Raw genomic sequence first — 18,955 nt, forward strand, 5'->3', positions numbered from 1 at the left:
AGAGTAATAAATATGTACAAACATATATACATATATCATTATTATTATATAATGAGAAGCAGCGGGGCTCAGTGGAAAGAGCCCGGGCTTTGGAGTCAGGGCTCATGGATTCAAATCCCGGCTCCGCCAATTGTCAGCTGTGTGACTTTGGGCGAGTCACTTCACTTCTCTGGGCCTCAGTTACTTCGTCTGTAAAGTGGGGATTAAGACTGTGAGCCCCCCGTGGGACAACCTGATCACCTTGTAACCTCCCCGGCGCTTAGAACAGTGCTTGGCACATAGAAAGCGCTTATATTATTATTAAGTGGGGATGGGGATGGGGGGCCGGCGCCAGCAGTAGGGGGAAAAGGGGGACACGGGGTGCCCGGCCGGGGGGGGAGGCTAACGGGGATGAATGTTTTCGCGCAGATGGAGGAGCCGGAAGACGACCTGCTGTGCCGCCCCTGGGCCTGGCTTCAACTGCCTGGGGACTCGCTGCTGGCCAAAGCCCATTTCACCGACCGCGGCTACACCCTGCTGCTCTGCGACCTCCAGCACGCCTGGCTCGAGAGGGTCGACTCGGATCTGGTCAGCAGGAGGGCCAAGGTGAGGGGCGGCCACCCTCGGGACGAAGCCGGGCCCCGTTTATTGCCTGCTTCCTTGTTTTAATAATAATAATGATAGCATTTATTAAGCCCTTACTATGTGCACTGTTCTAAGCACTGGGGAGGTTACAAGGTGATGAGGTTGTCCCACGGGGGGCTCACAGTCTTCATCCCCATTTTCCAGATGAGGTCTCTGAGGCCCAGAGAACTTAAGTGACTTGCCCAAGGTCACACAGCTGACAAGTGACATCAATCAATAAATACGATTGATGATGATGATGATGAAGTGGCGGAGCCGGGATTTGAACCCATGACCTCTGACTCCAAAGCCCGGGCTCTTTCCGCTGAGCCACGGTGTCTCCCCCGCTTCTAGACTGTGAGCCCGTTGAGGGCAGGGATTGTCTCTCTTTGTTGCTGAACTATACTTCCCAAGCGCTTAGTCCAGTGCTCTGCACACGGTTAGTGCAGCGGCCCCGGCTCCGGCACCGTGGCTCGAAATGCAGAAAAGGCCGTGGCGGCCTTGGCGAGGTTTCATTCATTCATTCAGTCGTCTTCATTCATTCATTCATTCGTTCAATCGTATTTCTTGAGCGCTTACTGTGTGCAGAGCACTGTACTAAGCGCTTGGGAAGTACAAGTCGGCAACATCTAGAGACGGTCCCTACCCAACAGTGGGCTCACAGTCTAGAAGGGGGAGACGGACGATAAAACCAAACACGTGGACAGGTGTCAGGTCATCAGAATAAATAGAAGTAAAGCTAGATGCACCTCATTAACAAAATAAATAGAATAGTAAATATGTACGAGTAAAATAAATAGAGTAATAAATCTGTACAAAGATTCATTCATTCAGTCGTATTTATTGAGCGCTTACCGTGTGCAGAGCACTGGACTAAGCGCTTGGGAAGTACAAGTCGGCAACATCTAGAGATGGTCCCTACCCAACAGCGGGCTCACAGTCTAGAAGGGGGAGACGGACGATAAAACAAAACATGTGGACAGGTGTCAGGTCATCAGAATAAATAGAAGTAAAGTTAGATGCACCTCATTAACAAAATAAATAGAATAGGAAATATGGACGAGTAAAATAAATAGAGTAATAAATCTGTACAAATATTCATTCATTCAGTCGTATTTATTGAGCGCTTACCGTGTGCAGAGCACTGGACTAAGCGCTTGGGAAGGACAAGTCGGCAACATCTAGAGATGGTCCCTACCCAACAGTGGGCTCACAGTCTAGAAGGGGGAGATGGACGATAAAACAAAACATGTGGACAGGTGTCAGGTCATCAGAATAAATAGAAGTAAAGCTAGATGCACCTCATTAACAAAATAAATAGAATAGGAAATATGGACGAGTAAAATAAATAGAGTAATAAATCTGTACAAATATTCATTCATTCAGTCGTATTTATTGAGCGCTTACCGTGTGCAGAGCACTGGACTAAGCGCTTGGGAAGTACAATCAATCAATCAATCGTATGTATTGAGCGCTTACTGTGTGCAGAGCACTGTACTAAGCGCTTGGGAAGTCCAAGTCGGCAACATAGAGAGACGGTCCCTACCCAACAGCGGGCTCACAGTCTAGAAGGGGGAGACGGACAATGAAGCAAAGCATATTAAGAAAATAAAATAAATGGAATAAATATGTACAAGTAAAATCATCATCATCAATCGTATTTATTGAGCGCTTACTATGTGCAGAGCACTGTATTAAGCGCTTGGGAGGTACAAATTGGCAACATATAGAGACAGTCCCTACCCAACAGTGGGCTCACAGTCTAAAAGTAAAATAAGTAAATAAATAGAGTAATAAATATGTACAAACATATACACATAATCTATTCGCCAAGCTCAGCTTGAGGAAGGCAAAGTCAAAGAATGGAGCCCTTTTCTGGCCTCAGAGTGCAACGAGCTTCCAAAAGCCGAGAAATGGAGGCGACAGATTATTGGGGAGGTGTCCAAAAAGGTTGCACAAATTCAAAATGCTGGTTTAGGTGAATTCAGAATTTATGACCCAAATGATGAAATAAACAAACTCTTAAGAGAGCAGGGACACTGGGAAGTCCAGAGAAAGGAACTGGGGGGCCCTGACTCCGGAGCTCGTTATCAGGAGGTGATCCCCGGACTACAAGACCGACTGACTGAATAATAATAATAATAATGATAATGGTATTTGTTAAGCGCTTACTATGTGCAAAGCACTGTTCTAAGCGCTGGGGGGGATACAGTGTGATCAGGTTGTCCCACGTGGGGCTCACAGTCTTCATCCCCATTTTACAGATAAGGTCACCGAGGCCCGGAGAAGTGAAGTGACTTGCCCAAGGTCACCCAGCTGACAAGCGGCGGAGCCGGGATTTGAACCCGTGACCTCCGTCTCCGAAGCCCGTGCTCTTTCCACTGAGCCACGCTGCTTCTTCTGAATGAATGGATCATCATCAATCGTATTTATTGAGCGCTTACTATGTGCAGAGCACTGTGAATAAGTACGATGGAATGAATGAATCGAGGGCTAACTGTGGGCAGAGCACTGGGCTGAGCGCTTGGGAGAGTCGAAGAGAGTTAGACAAGATCCCTGCCCTCAAGGAGCTTATATAGTCTGCTTTATGCGCTCATTCCTTCATTCAGTCGTATTTATTGAGCGCTTACTGTGTGCAGAGCACTGGACTAAACGCTTTGGAGAGGGCAAGATAACATTCATTCATTCAATCATATTTATTGAGCGCTTACTGTGTGCAGAGCACTGGACTAAGCGCTTTGGAGAGGACAAGGTAACATTTATTCATTCAATCATATTTATTGAGCACTTACTGTGTGCAGAGCACTGGACCAAGCGCTTGGGAAGTACAAATCGGCAACATACTCAGCAACAAAGAGAGACAGTCCCTACCCAACAGAGCACTGTAGTGAGCGCTTAGGAGAGCACAGTAGACACGATCCCTGCCCTTAAAACGCTACAGTCAGCTGAGTGCAAGAGAACATTCATTCATTCATTCAATCGTATTTATTGAGCGCTTACTGTGTGCAGAGCACTGGACTAAGCGCTTGGGAAGTCCAAGTCGGCAACATCATCATCAGTCGTATTTATTGAGCGCTTACTATGTGCAGAGCACTGTACTAAGCGCTTGGGAAGTACAAATTGGCAACATAGAGAGACAGTCTCTACCCATCAGCGGGCTCACAGTCTAGAGCACTGTGCTGAGCATCAAGCGCTTAGAACAGTGCTTTGCACATAGTAAGTGCTTAATAAATGCCATTATTATTATTATTATTATTATTATTATTATTTATTATTATTATTATTATTATTATTATAATTATCTGGGAGAGTGCAGCAGAGCAGCCTGGGACCCAGAAGGTCATGGGTTCTAATCCCAGCCCCTGCCACTTGTCAGCTGTGTGACTTTGGGCAAGTCACTTCACTTCCCTGGGCCTCAGTGACCTCATCTGGAAAATGGAGATGAAGACTGCCATCCCCACATGGGACAATCTGATTACCTTGTATCCCCGCTCCCCCAATGCTTAGAACAGTGCGTGGTACATTCCCCTCATCTTACCTCCTTCCCTTCCCCACAGCACCTGTATATATGTATAGATGTTTGTACAGATTTATTACTCTATTTATTTTACTTGTACATATCTATTCTATTTATTTTATTTTGTTAGTATGTTTGGTTTTGTTCTCTGTCTTCCCCCCTTTAGACTGTGAGCCCACTGTTGGGTAGGGACCGTCTCTATATGTTGCCAACTTGTTCTTCCCAAGCTCTTAGTCCAGTGCTCTGCACACAGTCAGCGCTCAATAAATACGATTGATGATGGTGATGATAAGTACTTAACAAATGCCATCATTATTATTATTATTAACTGCAAAATGGCGACCGGGACCGTGAGCCCCACATGGGATGGGGACTGTGTCCCACCCGATTTGCTCGGCTCCGTCTCAGCACTTAGAACAGTGCTTGGCACATAGTAAGTGCTTAACAGCTACCGCAATTATTAATTATAACAATAATAATAATGATGGTATTTATTAGGCGCTTACTATGTGCCAAGCACATTTCTAAGCGCTGGGCAGGGGGTGGGGGGATGCAAGGTGATGAGGTTGTCCCACGCGGGGGCTCACAATCGTCATCCCCATTTTCCAGATGAGGTCACTGAGGCCCAGAGAAGTGGCTTGCCCAAGGTCACACAGCTGACAAGTGGCGGAGCTGGGATTCGAACCCACGACCTCTGAGTCCCAAGCCCGGGCTCTTTCCACTAAGCTGCTTTTAATTCTTATTATCCTCCTTAGACCGTGAGCCCCACGCTGGACGACCCCACGTCCAGCTTCATGATCTCGTCTCTACCCCAGTGCTTAGCACAGTGCTGGGCACATATCAGTCGATCATTCGGTGGTATTTATGTGTTGCTGACTTCTACTTCCCAAGCGCTTAGTACAGTGCTCTGCACAGAGTAAGCGCTCAATAAATACAATTGATTGATTGATTGATTTATGGAGCACTTACTATGTGCAAAAGCACTGTCCTAAGCGCTTGGTAGAGTAAGCCCTTACTGAGCGCTTCACAAATATTATTGTAATATATAGTGAATGAGTGAATATTATTATTCATTCATTCATTCAATCGTATTTATTATTAATAATAATGATGATGATGGCATTTATTAAGCGCTTACTATGTGCAAAGCGCTGTTCTAAGCGCTTGAGAGGTTACAAGGCGATCAGGTTGTCCCACGGGGGGCTCACAGTCTTCACCCCCATTTTAATAATAATAATAATGTATTTGTTAAGCGCTTACTATGTTCAACGCACTGTTCTAAGCGCTGGGGAGGTTACAAGGCGATCAGGTTGTCCCACGGGGGGCTCACAGTCTTCATCCCCATTTTCCAGATGAGGTCACTGAGGGCCAGAGAAGTGAAGTGGCTTGCCCAAGGTCACACAGCTGACAAGTGGCGGAGCCGGGATTCGAACCCACGACCTCTGAGTCCCAAGCCCGGGCTCTTTCCACTAAGCCACGCTGCTTTTTATTCTTATTATCCTCCTTAGACCGTGAGCCCCACGCTGGACGACCCCACGTCCAGCTTCATGATCTCGTCTCTACCCCAGTGCTTAGCACAGTGCTGGGCACATATCAGTCGATCATTCGGTGGTATTTATGTGCTGCCGACTTGTACTTCCCAAACGCCCCCCTCCCCCCCGGTGCTTAGAACAGTGCTTTGCACATAGTAAGCGCTTAACAAATGCCATTAGTATTATTATTACTTCCCAAGTGCTTAGTACAGTGCTCTGCACACAGTAAGCGCTCAATAAATACGGATGAATGAATGAATGAATGAAGAGCAGTGTGGCTTAGTGGCAAGAGCCCAGCTTGGGTTTGTCCTTCCCAAGCGCTTAGTCCAGTGCTCTGCACACAGTAAGCGCTTAATAAATACAATTGAATGAATGAATGAATGAATGGGAGTCAGAGGTCGTGGGTTCTAATCGCGGCTCCGCCACTTGTCAGCTGTGCGACCTTGGGAAAGTCACTTCACTTCTCTGGGCCTCAGTGACCTCATCTGGAAAATGGGGATGAAGACTGTGAGCCCTATGTGGGACAACCTGATGACCTTGTATCCTCCCCAGCGCTTAGAACGGTGCTTGGCACATAGTAAGCGCTTAACGAATACCATCATTATTATTATTATTGATAGTTGCACGGCATTCATTGAGCCCCGACTTTACAATAATAGTAATAGACTGTGAGCCCTTCTAGACTGTGAGCCCACTGTTGGGTAGGGACCGTCTCTAGATGTTGCCAACTTGAACTTCCCAAGCGCTTAGTACAGTGCTCTGCACACAGTAAGCGCCAATTGTCAGCTGTGTGACTTTGGGCAAGTCACTTCACTTCTCTGGGCCTCAGTGACCTCATCTGGAAAATGAGGATGAAGACTGTGAGCCCCCCATGGGACAACCTGATCACCCTGTAACCTCCCCAGTGCTTAGAACAGTGCTTTGCACATAGTAAGCGCTTAATAAATGCCATAATTATTATTATTAACAAATACGATTGAATAAATGAATGAATAATAATATTCACTCATTCACTATATATTACAATAATATTTGTGAAGTGCTCAGTAAGGGCTTACTCTCCCAAGCGCTTAGGACAGTGCTTTTGCACATAGTAAGCACTCCATAAATCAATCAATCAATCAATCGTATTTATTGAGCGCTTACTGTGTGCAGAGCACTGGACTAAGCGCTTGGGAAGTCCAAGTTGGCAACATATAGAGACGGTCCTTACCCAACAGCGGGCCTACAGTCTAGAAGGGGGAGACAGACAACAAAACAAAACATATTAAAAAAATAAAACAGAATAGTAAATATGTAGAAGTAAAATAGAGTAATAAATCTGTACAAACATATATACAGGTGCTGCGGGGAGGGGAAGGAGGTAGGGCAGCGGGGATGGGAAGGGGGAGAGTACTCCTTGCAGCTAAGGGCCCTACAATGCGCCAGTTTATTGTTGTATTATCCTCTCCCAAGCGCTTAGTACAGTGCTCTGCACATAATAAGCACTCAATAAATACGATTGATGATGATGATGATGATTTGAACCCATGACCTCCGACTCCAAAGCCCGGGCTTTTTCCACTGAGCCACGCTGCCTCTCCAGAGGCGGAGACCGACGTTATTATAAAGTTAAGAGTTACGGCTGTGGACATAAGTGCCGTGGGGTTGAGGGTGGGGGTGTTTACCCCAGCGCTCAGAACAGTGCTTGGCACATAGTAAGCCCTTAACAAGTACCATTATTATTATTATTATTATTATTATTACGAAATTCCCAAAGGGGTCAGATCCAAGCGCGTACACCTTCTACAGAGAAGCAGCGTGACTCAGTGGCAAGAGCCCAGGCTTGGGAGTCAGAGGTCGTGGGTTCTAATCCCGACTCCGCCACACGTCTGCTGTGCGACCTTGGGCAAGTCGCTTCACTTCTCTGAGCCTCAGTGACCTCATCTGGAAAATGGGGATGAAGACCGTGAGCCCCACGTGGGACAACCTGAGGACCTAATATCCCCCCCCAGCGCTTAGAAGTGTTTTGCATATAGTAAGCGCTTAAGAAATCAATCAATCAATCAATAAATCGTATTTGTTGAGCGCTTACTGTGTGCAGAGCACTGGACTAAGCGCTTGGGAAGTACAAGTTGGCAACATACCATTATTAATGCCATTATTATTATTATTATTATTATTATTATTATTATTATTATTATTATTACACTCTGCCCTCCAGGCTCACTGTGAGCAGGGAGCATGCCTACCAACTCTGCTGGATTGTCCTCTCCTAGGTGCTCAGCACACAGTAAGCACCCCAAACCAACCCCTGACTTGCTCCCTTTCTTCATTCCCCGGCCCTCAGCCCCGCAGCACTCATTCATTCATTCATCCAGTCGTATTTATTGAGCGCTTACCGTGTGCGGAGCACTGTACTAAGCGCTTGGGAAGTCCAAGTCGGCAACATCTAGAGACGGTCCCTACCCAACGACGGGCTCCCGGTCTGGAAGGGGGAGACGGACGACAGAACAAAACACGTGGACGGGTGTCAAGTCGTCAGAACAAATAGAATTAAAGCTCTATGCACATCAATAAGAAAATAAATCGAATAGTAAATATGTACAAGTAAAATAAATAGAGTAATAAATCTGTACAAACGTATACAGGTGCTGTGGGGAGGGGAATATAATAACGATGGCATTTGTTAAGCGCTTACTATGTGCAGAGCACTGTTCTAAGCGCTGGGGAGGATACAAGCGCTTAGTACAGTGCTCTGCACATAGTAAGCGCTCAATAAATACGATTGATGATGATACAAGGTGATCAGGTTGTCCCACATGGGGCTCACAGTCTCAACCCCCATTTTACAGACGAGGGAACTGAGGCCCAGAGAAGCGAAGTATATATGTATATGTGTTTGTACATATTTATTACTCTATGTATTTATTTACTTTACTTGTACATATCTATTCTATTTATTTTATTTTGTTAGTATGTCTGGTTTTGTTCTCTGTCTCCCCCTTTTAGACTGTGAGCCCACTGTTGGGTAGGGACTGTCTCTATATGTTGCCAACTTGGACTTCCCAAGCGCTTAGTCCAGTGCTCTGCATACAGTAAGCGCTCAATAAATACGATTGATTGATTGATTGATTGAAGTGACTTGCCCAAAGTCATACAGCCGACGAGGCCCGCTGTTGGGTAGGGACCGTCTCTATATGTTGCCAACTTGGACTTCCCAAGCACTTAGTCCAGTGCCCTGCACATAGTAAGCGCTCAATAAATACGATTGAATGAAAGTGGCGGAGCCAGGATTAGAACCCACGACCTCTGAGTCGCAAGCCCGGGCTCCGTCCATTGAGCCACGCCGCTAGGCGCCGGGGTGGCTACAGGCTAATCAGATTGGACGCAGTCCCTGTCCCCCGTGGGGCTCACAGTCTCCATCCCCATTTCACAGATGAGGGAACTGAGGCCCAGAGAAGTGACCTGCCCAAGGTCACACGGCAGACTTTCTCTGTCTGCCTCCGACCCTCGGTCCGTGTTTGCGCGTCTCTCTGGCTGTCTGTCTGTGCTTGTCTCTCCGTCTCTGAACCCGCTGTTGGGTAGGGACCGTCTCTAGATGTTGCCAACTTTTGTCCTTCCCAAGCGCTTAGTACAGTGCTCTGCACACAGTAAGCGCTCAATAAAGACGATTGATTGATTGATTGTCTCCCCCTTTTAGACTGTGAGCCCGCTGTTGGGTAGGGACCGTCTCTATATGTTGCCAACTTGTACTTCCCAAGCGCTTAGTCCAGTGCTCTGCACATAGTAAGCGCTCAATAAATATGATTGAATGAATGAGTGAATGAGGTTGTCCCCCGGCGGGCTCACAGTCTTGACTTTGACTCCCCAGGCCCTGGTTCTACTCACTGGACCTTGGTGCTGCTGTTTAAGTGCTTGCTATCACCTTGTAACCTCCCCAGTGCTTAGAACAGTGCTTGGCACATAGTAAGTGCTTAATAAATGCCATTATTATTATTATTATTATTATTATTAAACACTTTTTTGTTTGTGATAATAATAATAATAATAATGTTGGTATGTGTTAAGCGCTGTCTCCCCCTTTTAGACTGTGAGCCCACTGTTGGGTAGGGACCGTCTCTATATGTTGCCAACTTGGACTTCCCAAGGGCTTAGTCCAGTGCTCTGCACACCGGAAGCGCTCAATAAATACGACTGATTGATTACTATGTGCAAAGCACTTTTCTAAGCGCTGGGGTAGATACAAGGTAATCAGGTTGCCCCACGGGGGGCTCCCAGTCTTCATCCCCATTTTCCAGATGAGGGAACTGAGGCCCAGAGAAGTGAAGGGACAAATTGACCGTAATAATAATTGGGGTATCTGTTAGCGCTTACTGTGAGCCCGTTGCTGGGTAGGGACCGTCTCTATATGTTGCCCACTTGGACTTCCCAAGCGCTTAGTCCAGTGCTCTGCACACAGGAAGCGCTCAATAAATACGACTGAATGACTGAATGCCCCCACCTATCTCTGTCTCCGTCGGCCGATTGACTTCCCAGGCGCTTAGTCCAGTGCTCTGCACACAGGAAGCGCTCAGTAAATACGACTGAATGACTGAATGCCCCCGCCTATCTCTGTCTCCGTCGGCCAGCTGACTTCCCAAGCGCTTAGTCCAGTGCTCTGCACACAGGAAGCGCTCAATAAATACGATTGAATGACTGAATGAATGCCCCCACCTATCTCTGTCTCCGTCGGCCGGCCGACTTCCCAGGCGCTTAGTCCAGTGCTCTGCACACAGTAAGCGCTCAATAAATCATCATCAGTCGTAATTATTGAGCGCTTACTATGTGCAGAGCACTGGACTAAGCTCTTGGGAAGTACAAATTGGCAACATATAGAGACGGTCCCTACCCAACAGTGGGCTCACAGTCTAGAAGGGGGAGACAGACAACAAAACCAAACATAGTAACAAAATAAAATAAATAGAATAGATATGTACAAGTAAAATAACTAAATAAATAAATAAATAGAGTAATAAATCTGTACAAACATATATCCATATATACAGGTGCTGTGGGGAAGGGAAGGAGGTAAGATGGGGGGATGGAGAGGGGGACGAGGGGGAGAGGAAGGAAGGGGCTCAGTCTGGGAAGGCCTCCTGGAGGAGGTGAGCTCTCAGCAGGGCCTTGAAGGGAGGAAGAGAGCTAGCTTGGCGGTTGGGCAGAGGGATTGGGGGCATTCCGGGCCCGGGGGATGACGTGGGCCGGGGGTCGATGGCGGGATAAATAAATACGATTAATTGATTGATTGAATAAATACGATTGACCAACTGAATGAATGCCCCCGCTTATCTCTGTCTCCGTCGGCCGGCCGACTTCCCAAGCGCTTAGTCCAGTGCTCTGCACACAGTAAGCGCTCGATAAATACGATTGATTGATTGATTGATGATTGATTGACCGACGGTCCGGTCCATCCCGGCGTCCGCAGGAGCTGAACAAGCGGCTGACGGCCCCCCCGGCTGCCTTCCTGTCGCGCCTGGACGGCCTGCTGCGCTCCGCCCTGGGGGATGGGGGAGACCCCCACCCCGGCGGGGACCCCCGGCCCGGCCAGTCGCCCCCCGAGACCACCTTCCGCTGCGCCCGCGCCGCCGGGACCCTCACGCTGAGCGTGGGCAGCCAGCTGGCCGGCCTGCCCTTCCGCTGGGATTTCCACTGCGCCCCGGCCCCCTCCAGCCTGGTGAGTCGGGGGGCCCCGCGGGATGGTCGTAGGTTTGCTTTTGTCCTCCGTCTCCCCCTTCTCGACTGCGAACCCACTGTCGGGTAGGGACCGTCTCTAGATGTTGCCGACTTGGACTTCCCAAGCGCTTAGTACAGTGCTCTGCACACAGTAGGCGCTCAATAAATACGATTGATTGATTGATTGACCCTCACTCTGAGGGAGTACGGACAGCCGGCAGGCAGGGCTGCCTTTCATTATTACTAGAATGCTTCATTTTTTATAATAATAATAATGGCGTTTATTAAGCGCTTACTATGTGCAGAGCGCCGCTCTAAGCGCCGGGGAGGTCCCAAGGTGATCAGGTTGTCCCACGGGGGGCTCACAGTCCCCATTTTGCAGATGAGGGAACCGAGGCACAGAGAATAATAATAATAATGGCATTTATTAAATGCTTACTATGTGCAAAGCACTGTTCTAAGCGCTAGGGAGGTTACAAGGTGATCAGGTTGTCCCACGGGGGCCTCACAGTCTTCATCCCCATTTTCCAGATGAGGGAACTGAGGCCAAGAGAAGTGAAGTGACTTGCCCAAAGTCACATAGGTGACAATTGGCAGAGCCAGCTGATGTGGCGGAGCTGGGATTTGAACCCACGACCTCTGACTTCGAAGCCCAGGCTCTTTCCACTGAGCCACGCTGCTTCTTCTTATGGCATTTATTAAGCGCTTACTATGTGCAGAGCGCTGTTCTAAGCGCCGGGGAGGTTCCAAGGTGATCAGGTTGTCCCACAGGGGGGCTCACAGTCCCCATTTTGCAGATGAGGGAACCGAGGCACAGAGAATAATAATAATAATGGCATTTATTAAGCGCTTACTATGTGCAAAGCACTGCTCTAAGCACTGGGGAGGTTCCAGGGTGATCAGGTTGTCCCATGGGGGGGCTCACAGTCCCCATTTTGCAGATGAGGGAACCGAGGCACAGAGAATAATAATAATAATGGCATTTATTAAATGCTTACTATGTGCAAAGCACTGTTCTAAGCGCTAGGGAGGTTACAAGGTGATCAGGTTGTCCCACGGGGGCCTCACAGTCTTCATCCCCATTTTCCAGATGAGGGAACTGAGGCCCAGAGAAGTGAAGTGACTTGCCCAAAGTCACACAGCTGACAAGTGGCGGAGCTGGGATTTGAACCCCCGACCTCTGACTCCAAAGCCCAGGCTCTTTCCACTGAGCCACGCTGCTTCTTATTATGGCATTTATTAAGCGCTTACTATGTGCAGAGCGCTGCTGTAAGTGCTGGGGAGGTCCCAAGGTGATCAGGTTGTCCCACGGGGGGCTCACAGTCCCCACTTTACAGATGAGGGAACCGAGGCCCAGAGAAGTCCAAAGTCACACAGCTGACAAGTGGCGGAGCTGGGATTTGAACCCATGACCTCTGACTCCAAAGCCCAGGCTTTTTCCACTGAGCCACGCTGCTTCTTATTATGGCATTTACTAAGCGCTTACTATGTGCAGAGCGCTGCTGTAAGCGCTGGGGAGGTCCCAAGGTGATCAGGTTGTCCCACGGGGGGCTCACAGTCCCCATTTTGCAGATGAGGGAACCGAGGCACAGAGAATAATAATAATAATAATGGCATTTATTAAGCGCTTACTATGTGCAGAGCACTGTTCTAAGCACTGGGGAGGTTCCAAGGTTTAGAGGTTGTCCCGTGGGGGGCTCACAGTCTTCACCCCCGTTTTCCAGATGTGTTAACTGAAGTGACTTGCCCAAAGTCATACAGCTGACAATTGGCGGAGCCAGCTGACAAGTGGCGGAGCCGGGATTTGAACCCACGACCTCTGACTCCAAAGCCCAGGCTCTTTCCACTGAGCCACGCTGCTTCTTATTATGGCATTTATTAAGCGCTTACTATGTGCAGAGCACTGTTCTAAGCGCTGGGGGGTTCCAAGGTGATCCAGTTGTCCCACGGGGGGCTCACAGTCCCCATTTTGCAGATGAGGGAACTGAGGCACAGAAAATAATTATAATAATGGCATTTATTAAGCGCTTAGTATGTGCAAAGCACTGTTCTAAGAGCTAGGGAGGTTCCAAGGTGATCAGGTTGTTCCACGGGGGACTCACAGTCTTAATCCCCATTTTCCAGATGAGGGAACTGAGGCCCAGAGAAGTGAAATGACTTGCCCAAAGCCACACAGCTAAGTGGCGGAGCCAGAATTAGAACCCATGACCTCTGACTCTAGACTGTGTCATGACTTCCAGACTGTGAGCCCACTTTTGGGTAGGGACCGTCTCTAGATGTTGCCAATTTGTACTTCCCAAGCGCTTAGTCCAGTGCTCTGCACACAGTAAGCGCTCAATAAATGTGATTGATTGATTGATTAGGCCAGGCTGCTTCCACTGTCAGCTCCGTGTGGGCAGGGAACGGTGTCTACCAACTCTGATGTATCGGACTCTCCCAAGCGCTTAGTACAGTGCTCTGCACCCAGTCAGTCCTCAGTGGACACCGTGCATTGATTGAGCCCACTAATAATAATAATAATAATAATAATAATAATAATAATAATAATAATAATGATGGCATTTGTTAAGCGCTTACTATGTGCAGAGCACTGTTCTAAGGTTGGGTAGGGACCGTCTCTATATGTTGCCAACTTGTACTTCCCAAGCGCTTAGTCCAGTGCTCTGCACACAGTAAGCGCTCAATAAATACGATTGATTGATTGATTGATCGATTGATTGACAGGTTTTTTTATTCCTCCTCTGCCAGTTGTCAGCCGTGTGACTTTGAGCAAGTCGTTTCACTTCTCTGTGCCTCGGTGACCTCAGCTATCAAATGGGGATTAAGAGCGCGAGCCCAATAATAATAATAAATAATTATAATGGTAGTTGTGAAGCGCTTACTGTGTGCCAAGCACTGTTCTAAGCGCTTGGGGAGATGCAAGGTGATCAGGTTGTCCCACGGGGGGCTCACAGTCAATCAATCAATCAATCAATCGTATTTATTGAGCGCTTACTGTGTGCACAGCACTGTACTAAGCGCTTGGGAAGTACAAATTGGCAACATATTGGCAACAAAAGTCTTCATCCCCATTTTACAGATGAGGTCACCGAGGCACAGAGAATAATAATAATAATAATGATGGCATTTGTTAAGCGCTTACGATGGGCCAAGCACTGTTCTAAGCGCTGGGGGAGATCCAAGGTGATCAGGTTGTCCCACGGGGGGCTCCCAGTCTTCATCCCCATTTTACAGATGGGTTCACTAAGGCACAGAGAATAATAATAATAATAATGATGGCATTTGTTGAGTGCTTACGATGGGCCAAGCACTGTTCTAAGCGCTGGGGGAGATCCAAGGTGATCAGGTTGCCCCACGTGGGGCTCCCAGTCTTCATCCCCATTTTACAGATGAGGTCACCGAGGCACGGAGAATAATAATAATAATAATAATAATAATGATGGCATTTGTTGAGTGCTTACGATGGGCCAAGCACTGTTCTAAGCGCTGGTGGGGGGGATACAAGGTGATCAGGTTGCCCCACGTGGGGCTCACAGTCTCCACCCCCATTTTCCAGATGAGGGAACTGAGGCCCAGAGAAGTGAAGTGACTTGCCCAAAGTTCTTAACCCCCGTTTTCCAGATGAGATAACTGAGGCCCAGAGAAGTGAAGTGACTCGCCTAAAGCCACGCAGCTGACAACAGTGGGGCTCAGTGGAAAGATCCCGGGCTTTGGAGTCAGAGGTCGTGGGTTCAAAACCCCGGCTCCACTGATTGGCAGCTGGGTGACTCTGGGTGAGCCACTTCACTTCTCTGGGCCTCAGTTCCCTCATCTGGAAAATGGGGATGAAGACTGGGAGCCCCCCGTGGGACAACCTGATCACCTTGTAACCTCCCCAGCGCTTAGAACAGTGCTTTGCACATAGTAAGCGCTTAATAAATGATCACTATTAAAGCGGCGGAGCGGAACTAGAACCCATGTCCTTTGTCACTTGTCACAGGAGGCCTTCCCAGACTGAGCCCCTTCCTTCCTCTCCCCCTCATCCCCCTCTCCATCCCCCCCATCTTACCTCCTTCCCTTCCCCACAGCACCTGGATAGATGTAGATATGTTTGAACAGATTTATTACTCTATTTATGTATTTATTTTACTTGTACTATTTATTTTATTTTGTTAATATGCTCTATTTATTTTCTTTTGTTAATATGTTTGGTTTTGTTCTCTGTCTCCCCCTTCTAGCCTGTGAGCCCACTGTTGGGTAGGGACTGTCTCTAGATGTTGCCAACTTGGACTTCCCAAGCGCTTAGTACAGTGCTCTGCACACAGTAAGTGCTTAATAAATACGATTGATTGATTGATTGATATCTATTCTATTTATTTTATTTTGTTAGTATGTTTGGTTTTGTTCTCTGTCTCCCCCTTTTAGAGTGTGAGCCCACTGGTGGGTAGGGACTGTCTCTCTATGTTGCCAACTTGTCCTTCCCAAGCGCTTAGTCCAGTGCTCTGCACATAGTAAGTGCTCAATAAATATGATTGATTGATTGATTAAGCCACGCTGCTTCTCCACATGGGAGTCCAATGTGGGGCAGGGACTGTGTCCGGCCTAATTTGAACTTGGATCCCCCCCAGCGCTTAGAACAGTGCTGGGGACATAGTAAGCACTTAGCAAGTTCCATTATTATTATTATTGTGATCATGGGTTCAAATTCCGACCCTTCCACTTGTCAGCTATGTGACCTTGGGCGAGCCACTTCACTTCTCTGGGCCTCAGTTCCCTCATCTGGAAAATGGGGATGAAGACTGCGAGCCCCATGGGGGACAACCTGATCACCTTATATCCCTCCCCAGCGCTTAGAACAGTGCTTGGCACCTAGTAAGCGCTTAATAAATGCCATCATTATTATTTGGAGAAGTAGCGTGGCTCAGTGGAAAGAGCCCGGGCTTGGGACTCAGTGGTCATGGGTTCGAATGCCGGCTCTGCCACATGTCTGCTGTGTGACTTTGGGCAAGTCACTTCACTTCTCTGAGCCTCAGTTCCCTCATCTGGAAAATGGGGATGAAGACTTTGAGCCCTCCAGGGGACAACCTGATCACCTTGTATCCCTCCAGTGCTTAGAACAGTGCTTGGCACATAGTAAGCGCTTATCAAATGCCACCATCATTATTATTATTCATTCATTCATTCAATCGTATTTATTGAGCGCTTACTGTGTGCAGAGCACTGGACTAAGCGCTAGGGAAGTCCAAGTTGATTACTATGGGTTCAAATCCCAGCTCCACCACTTGTCGGCTGTGTGGCTTTGGGCAAGCCACTTCACTTCTCTGGGCCTCAGTTCCCTCATCTGTCAAATGGGGGTGAAGACTGTGAGCCCCCAGTGGGACAGCCTGATGACCTTGTATCCTCCCCAGCACTTAGAACAGTGCTTTGCATATAGTAAGTGCTTAACAAATGCCAATATTATTATTATTATTATTATTATTATTATTATTATTATTATTATTATCAGGTTCCCCTGGCTGCCGGCAGGGGGCGCCGCTCCCCCAGTCATGCCTCGTCCTTGGGCCTTTAGGGCGCCCGGACAATAATCATTCATTCATTCATTCCTATTTATTGAGCGCTTACTGTGTGCAGAGCACTGTACTAAGCGCTTGGGAAGTGCAAGTTGGCAACATCTAGAGACGGTCCCTACCCAACAGAGGGCTCTGATGGTATTTGATAAGCAGCACAGCTTAGTGGAAAGAGCCCGGGCTTGGGACTCAGAGGTCGCGGGTTCTAATAATAATGATGGCATTTATTAATCATTCAATCGTATTGATTGAGCGCCTACTGTGTGCAGAGCACTGGACTAAGCGCTTGGGAAGTCCAAGTCGGCAACATCTAGAGACGGTCCCTACCCAACAGAGGGCTCTGATGGTATTTGATAAGCAGCACGGCCTAGTGGAAAGAGCCCGGGCTTGGGACTCAGACGTTGTGGGTTCTAATAATAATAATGGCATTTATTAAGCGCTTACTATGGGCAAAGCACTGTTCTAAGCGCTGGGGAGGTTACAAGGTGATCAGGTTGTCCCCCCAGGGGGCTCACAGCCCGTTGTTGGGTCGGGACCGTCTCTGTATGTTGCCAACTTGTCCTTCCCAAGCGCTTAGTCCAGTGCTCTGCACACAGTGAGTGCTCAATAAAGACGATTGAATGAACGAATGAATGAATGAATGAGAAGCAGCGTGGCTTAATGGAAAGAGCCCGGGCTCTGGAGTCAGAGGTCATGGGTTCAAATCCTGGCTCCGCCAATTGTCAGCTGGGCGACTTTGGGCAAGAAACTTCACCTCTCTGGGCCTCAGTTACCTCATCTGGAAAATGGGGATGAAGACTGTGAGCCCCCCCAGTGGGACAACCTGATCACCGTGTAACCTCCCCAGCGCTTAAAACAGTGCTTGGCACATAGTAAGTGCTTAACAAATATCATCATTATTATTATTATTCTCCGGGCCTCAGTCCCTCATCTGTAAAATGGGGATTAAGACTGTGAGCCCCCCTTGGGCCAACCTGATCACTTTGTAACCTCCCCAGCGCTTAGAACAGTGCTTGCCATATAGTAAGCGCTTAACAAATATCATCATTATTGTTATTATTCTCTGGGCCTCAGTCCCTCATCTGTAAAATGGGGATTAAGACTGTGAGCCCCCCGTGGGACAACCTGATCGCCTTGTAACCTCCCCAGCGCTTAGAACAGTGCTTGGCACACAGTAAGCGCTTAATAAATGCCATCATTATTATTATTATTATTAGAAGGGGGAGACATGTGCTCTGTGCACACTGTACTAAGCGCTTGGGAGAGTACAACAATAAACAGACACATTCCCTACCCACAATGAGCTCACAGTCTAGAGCGGGGGAGACAGACATTAATGTTTAAATAATAAATGACAGAAATGGGCATAAACGGAGTGGGGCTGGGAGCAGAGATGAATAAGCGGAGCGAGTCAGGGTGACGCAGAAGGGAGTGGGAGAAGAGGAAATGGGGGCTGAGTCAGGGAATCAATCAATCAATCAATCGTATTTATTGAGCGCTTACTGTGTGCAGAGCACTGGACTAAGCGCTTGGGAAGTCCAAGTTGGCAACATATAGAGACGGTCCCTACCCACCAGTGGGCTCACAGTCTAAAAGGGGGAGACAGAGAACAAAACCAAACATACTAACAAAATAAAATGAATAGATATGTACAAGTAAAACTGGAGGAGGTGGGCCTTCAGTAATAATAATAATAATAATAATGGCATTTATTAAGCACTTACTATGTACAAAGCACTGTTCTAAGCCCTGGGGAGGTTACAAGGTGATCAGGCTGTCCTACGGGGGGCTCACAGTCTTCACCCCCATTTTGCAGATGAGGGAACTGAGGCCCAGAGAAGTGAAGTGACTTGCCCAAAGTCACCCAGCTGACAAGTGGCGGAGTCAGGATTTGAACCCATGACCTCCGACTCCAAAGCCCGGGCTCTTTCCACTGAGCCATGTTGCTCATCCAGTCACTCATCCTCTCCCACTTGGATTACTGTATCGGCCTCCTCACTGACCTCTCTGCCTCCTGTCTCTCATTCATTCGTTCATTCGATGATATTTATTGAGCGCTTACT

General features: G+C 47.9%; 1 protein-coding gene across 1 annotated transcript in view; it reads left to right on the forward strand.

Moving 5' to 3' along the window:
• The first annotated feature begins 407 nt into the window (after window positions 1–407).
• The window catches only part of NHEJ1 (non-homologous end joining factor 1), a 201,126-nt gene continuing 182,578 nt past the window's right edge, over window positions 408–18,955 (forward strand). The window contains exons 1-2 of the mRNA XM_038748968.1: window positions 408–585; window positions 11,099–11,347. Of these exons, the coding sequence (XP_038604896.1) occupies window positions 409–585; window positions 11,099–11,347 (426 nt within the window). The 5' untranslated portion in view covers window position 408. The remainder of the gene's footprint in view (window positions 586–11,098; window positions 11,348–18,955) is intronic.

Source organism: Tachyglossus aculeatus, chromosome 1 (assembly GCF_015852505.1).
Source record: "Tachyglossus aculeatus isolate mTacAcu1 chromosome 1, mTacAcu1.pri, whole genome shotgun sequence".
NCBI classification, from domain to species: Eukaryota; Metazoa; Chordata; class Mammalia; order Monotremata; family Tachyglossidae; genus Tachyglossus; species Tachyglossus aculeatus.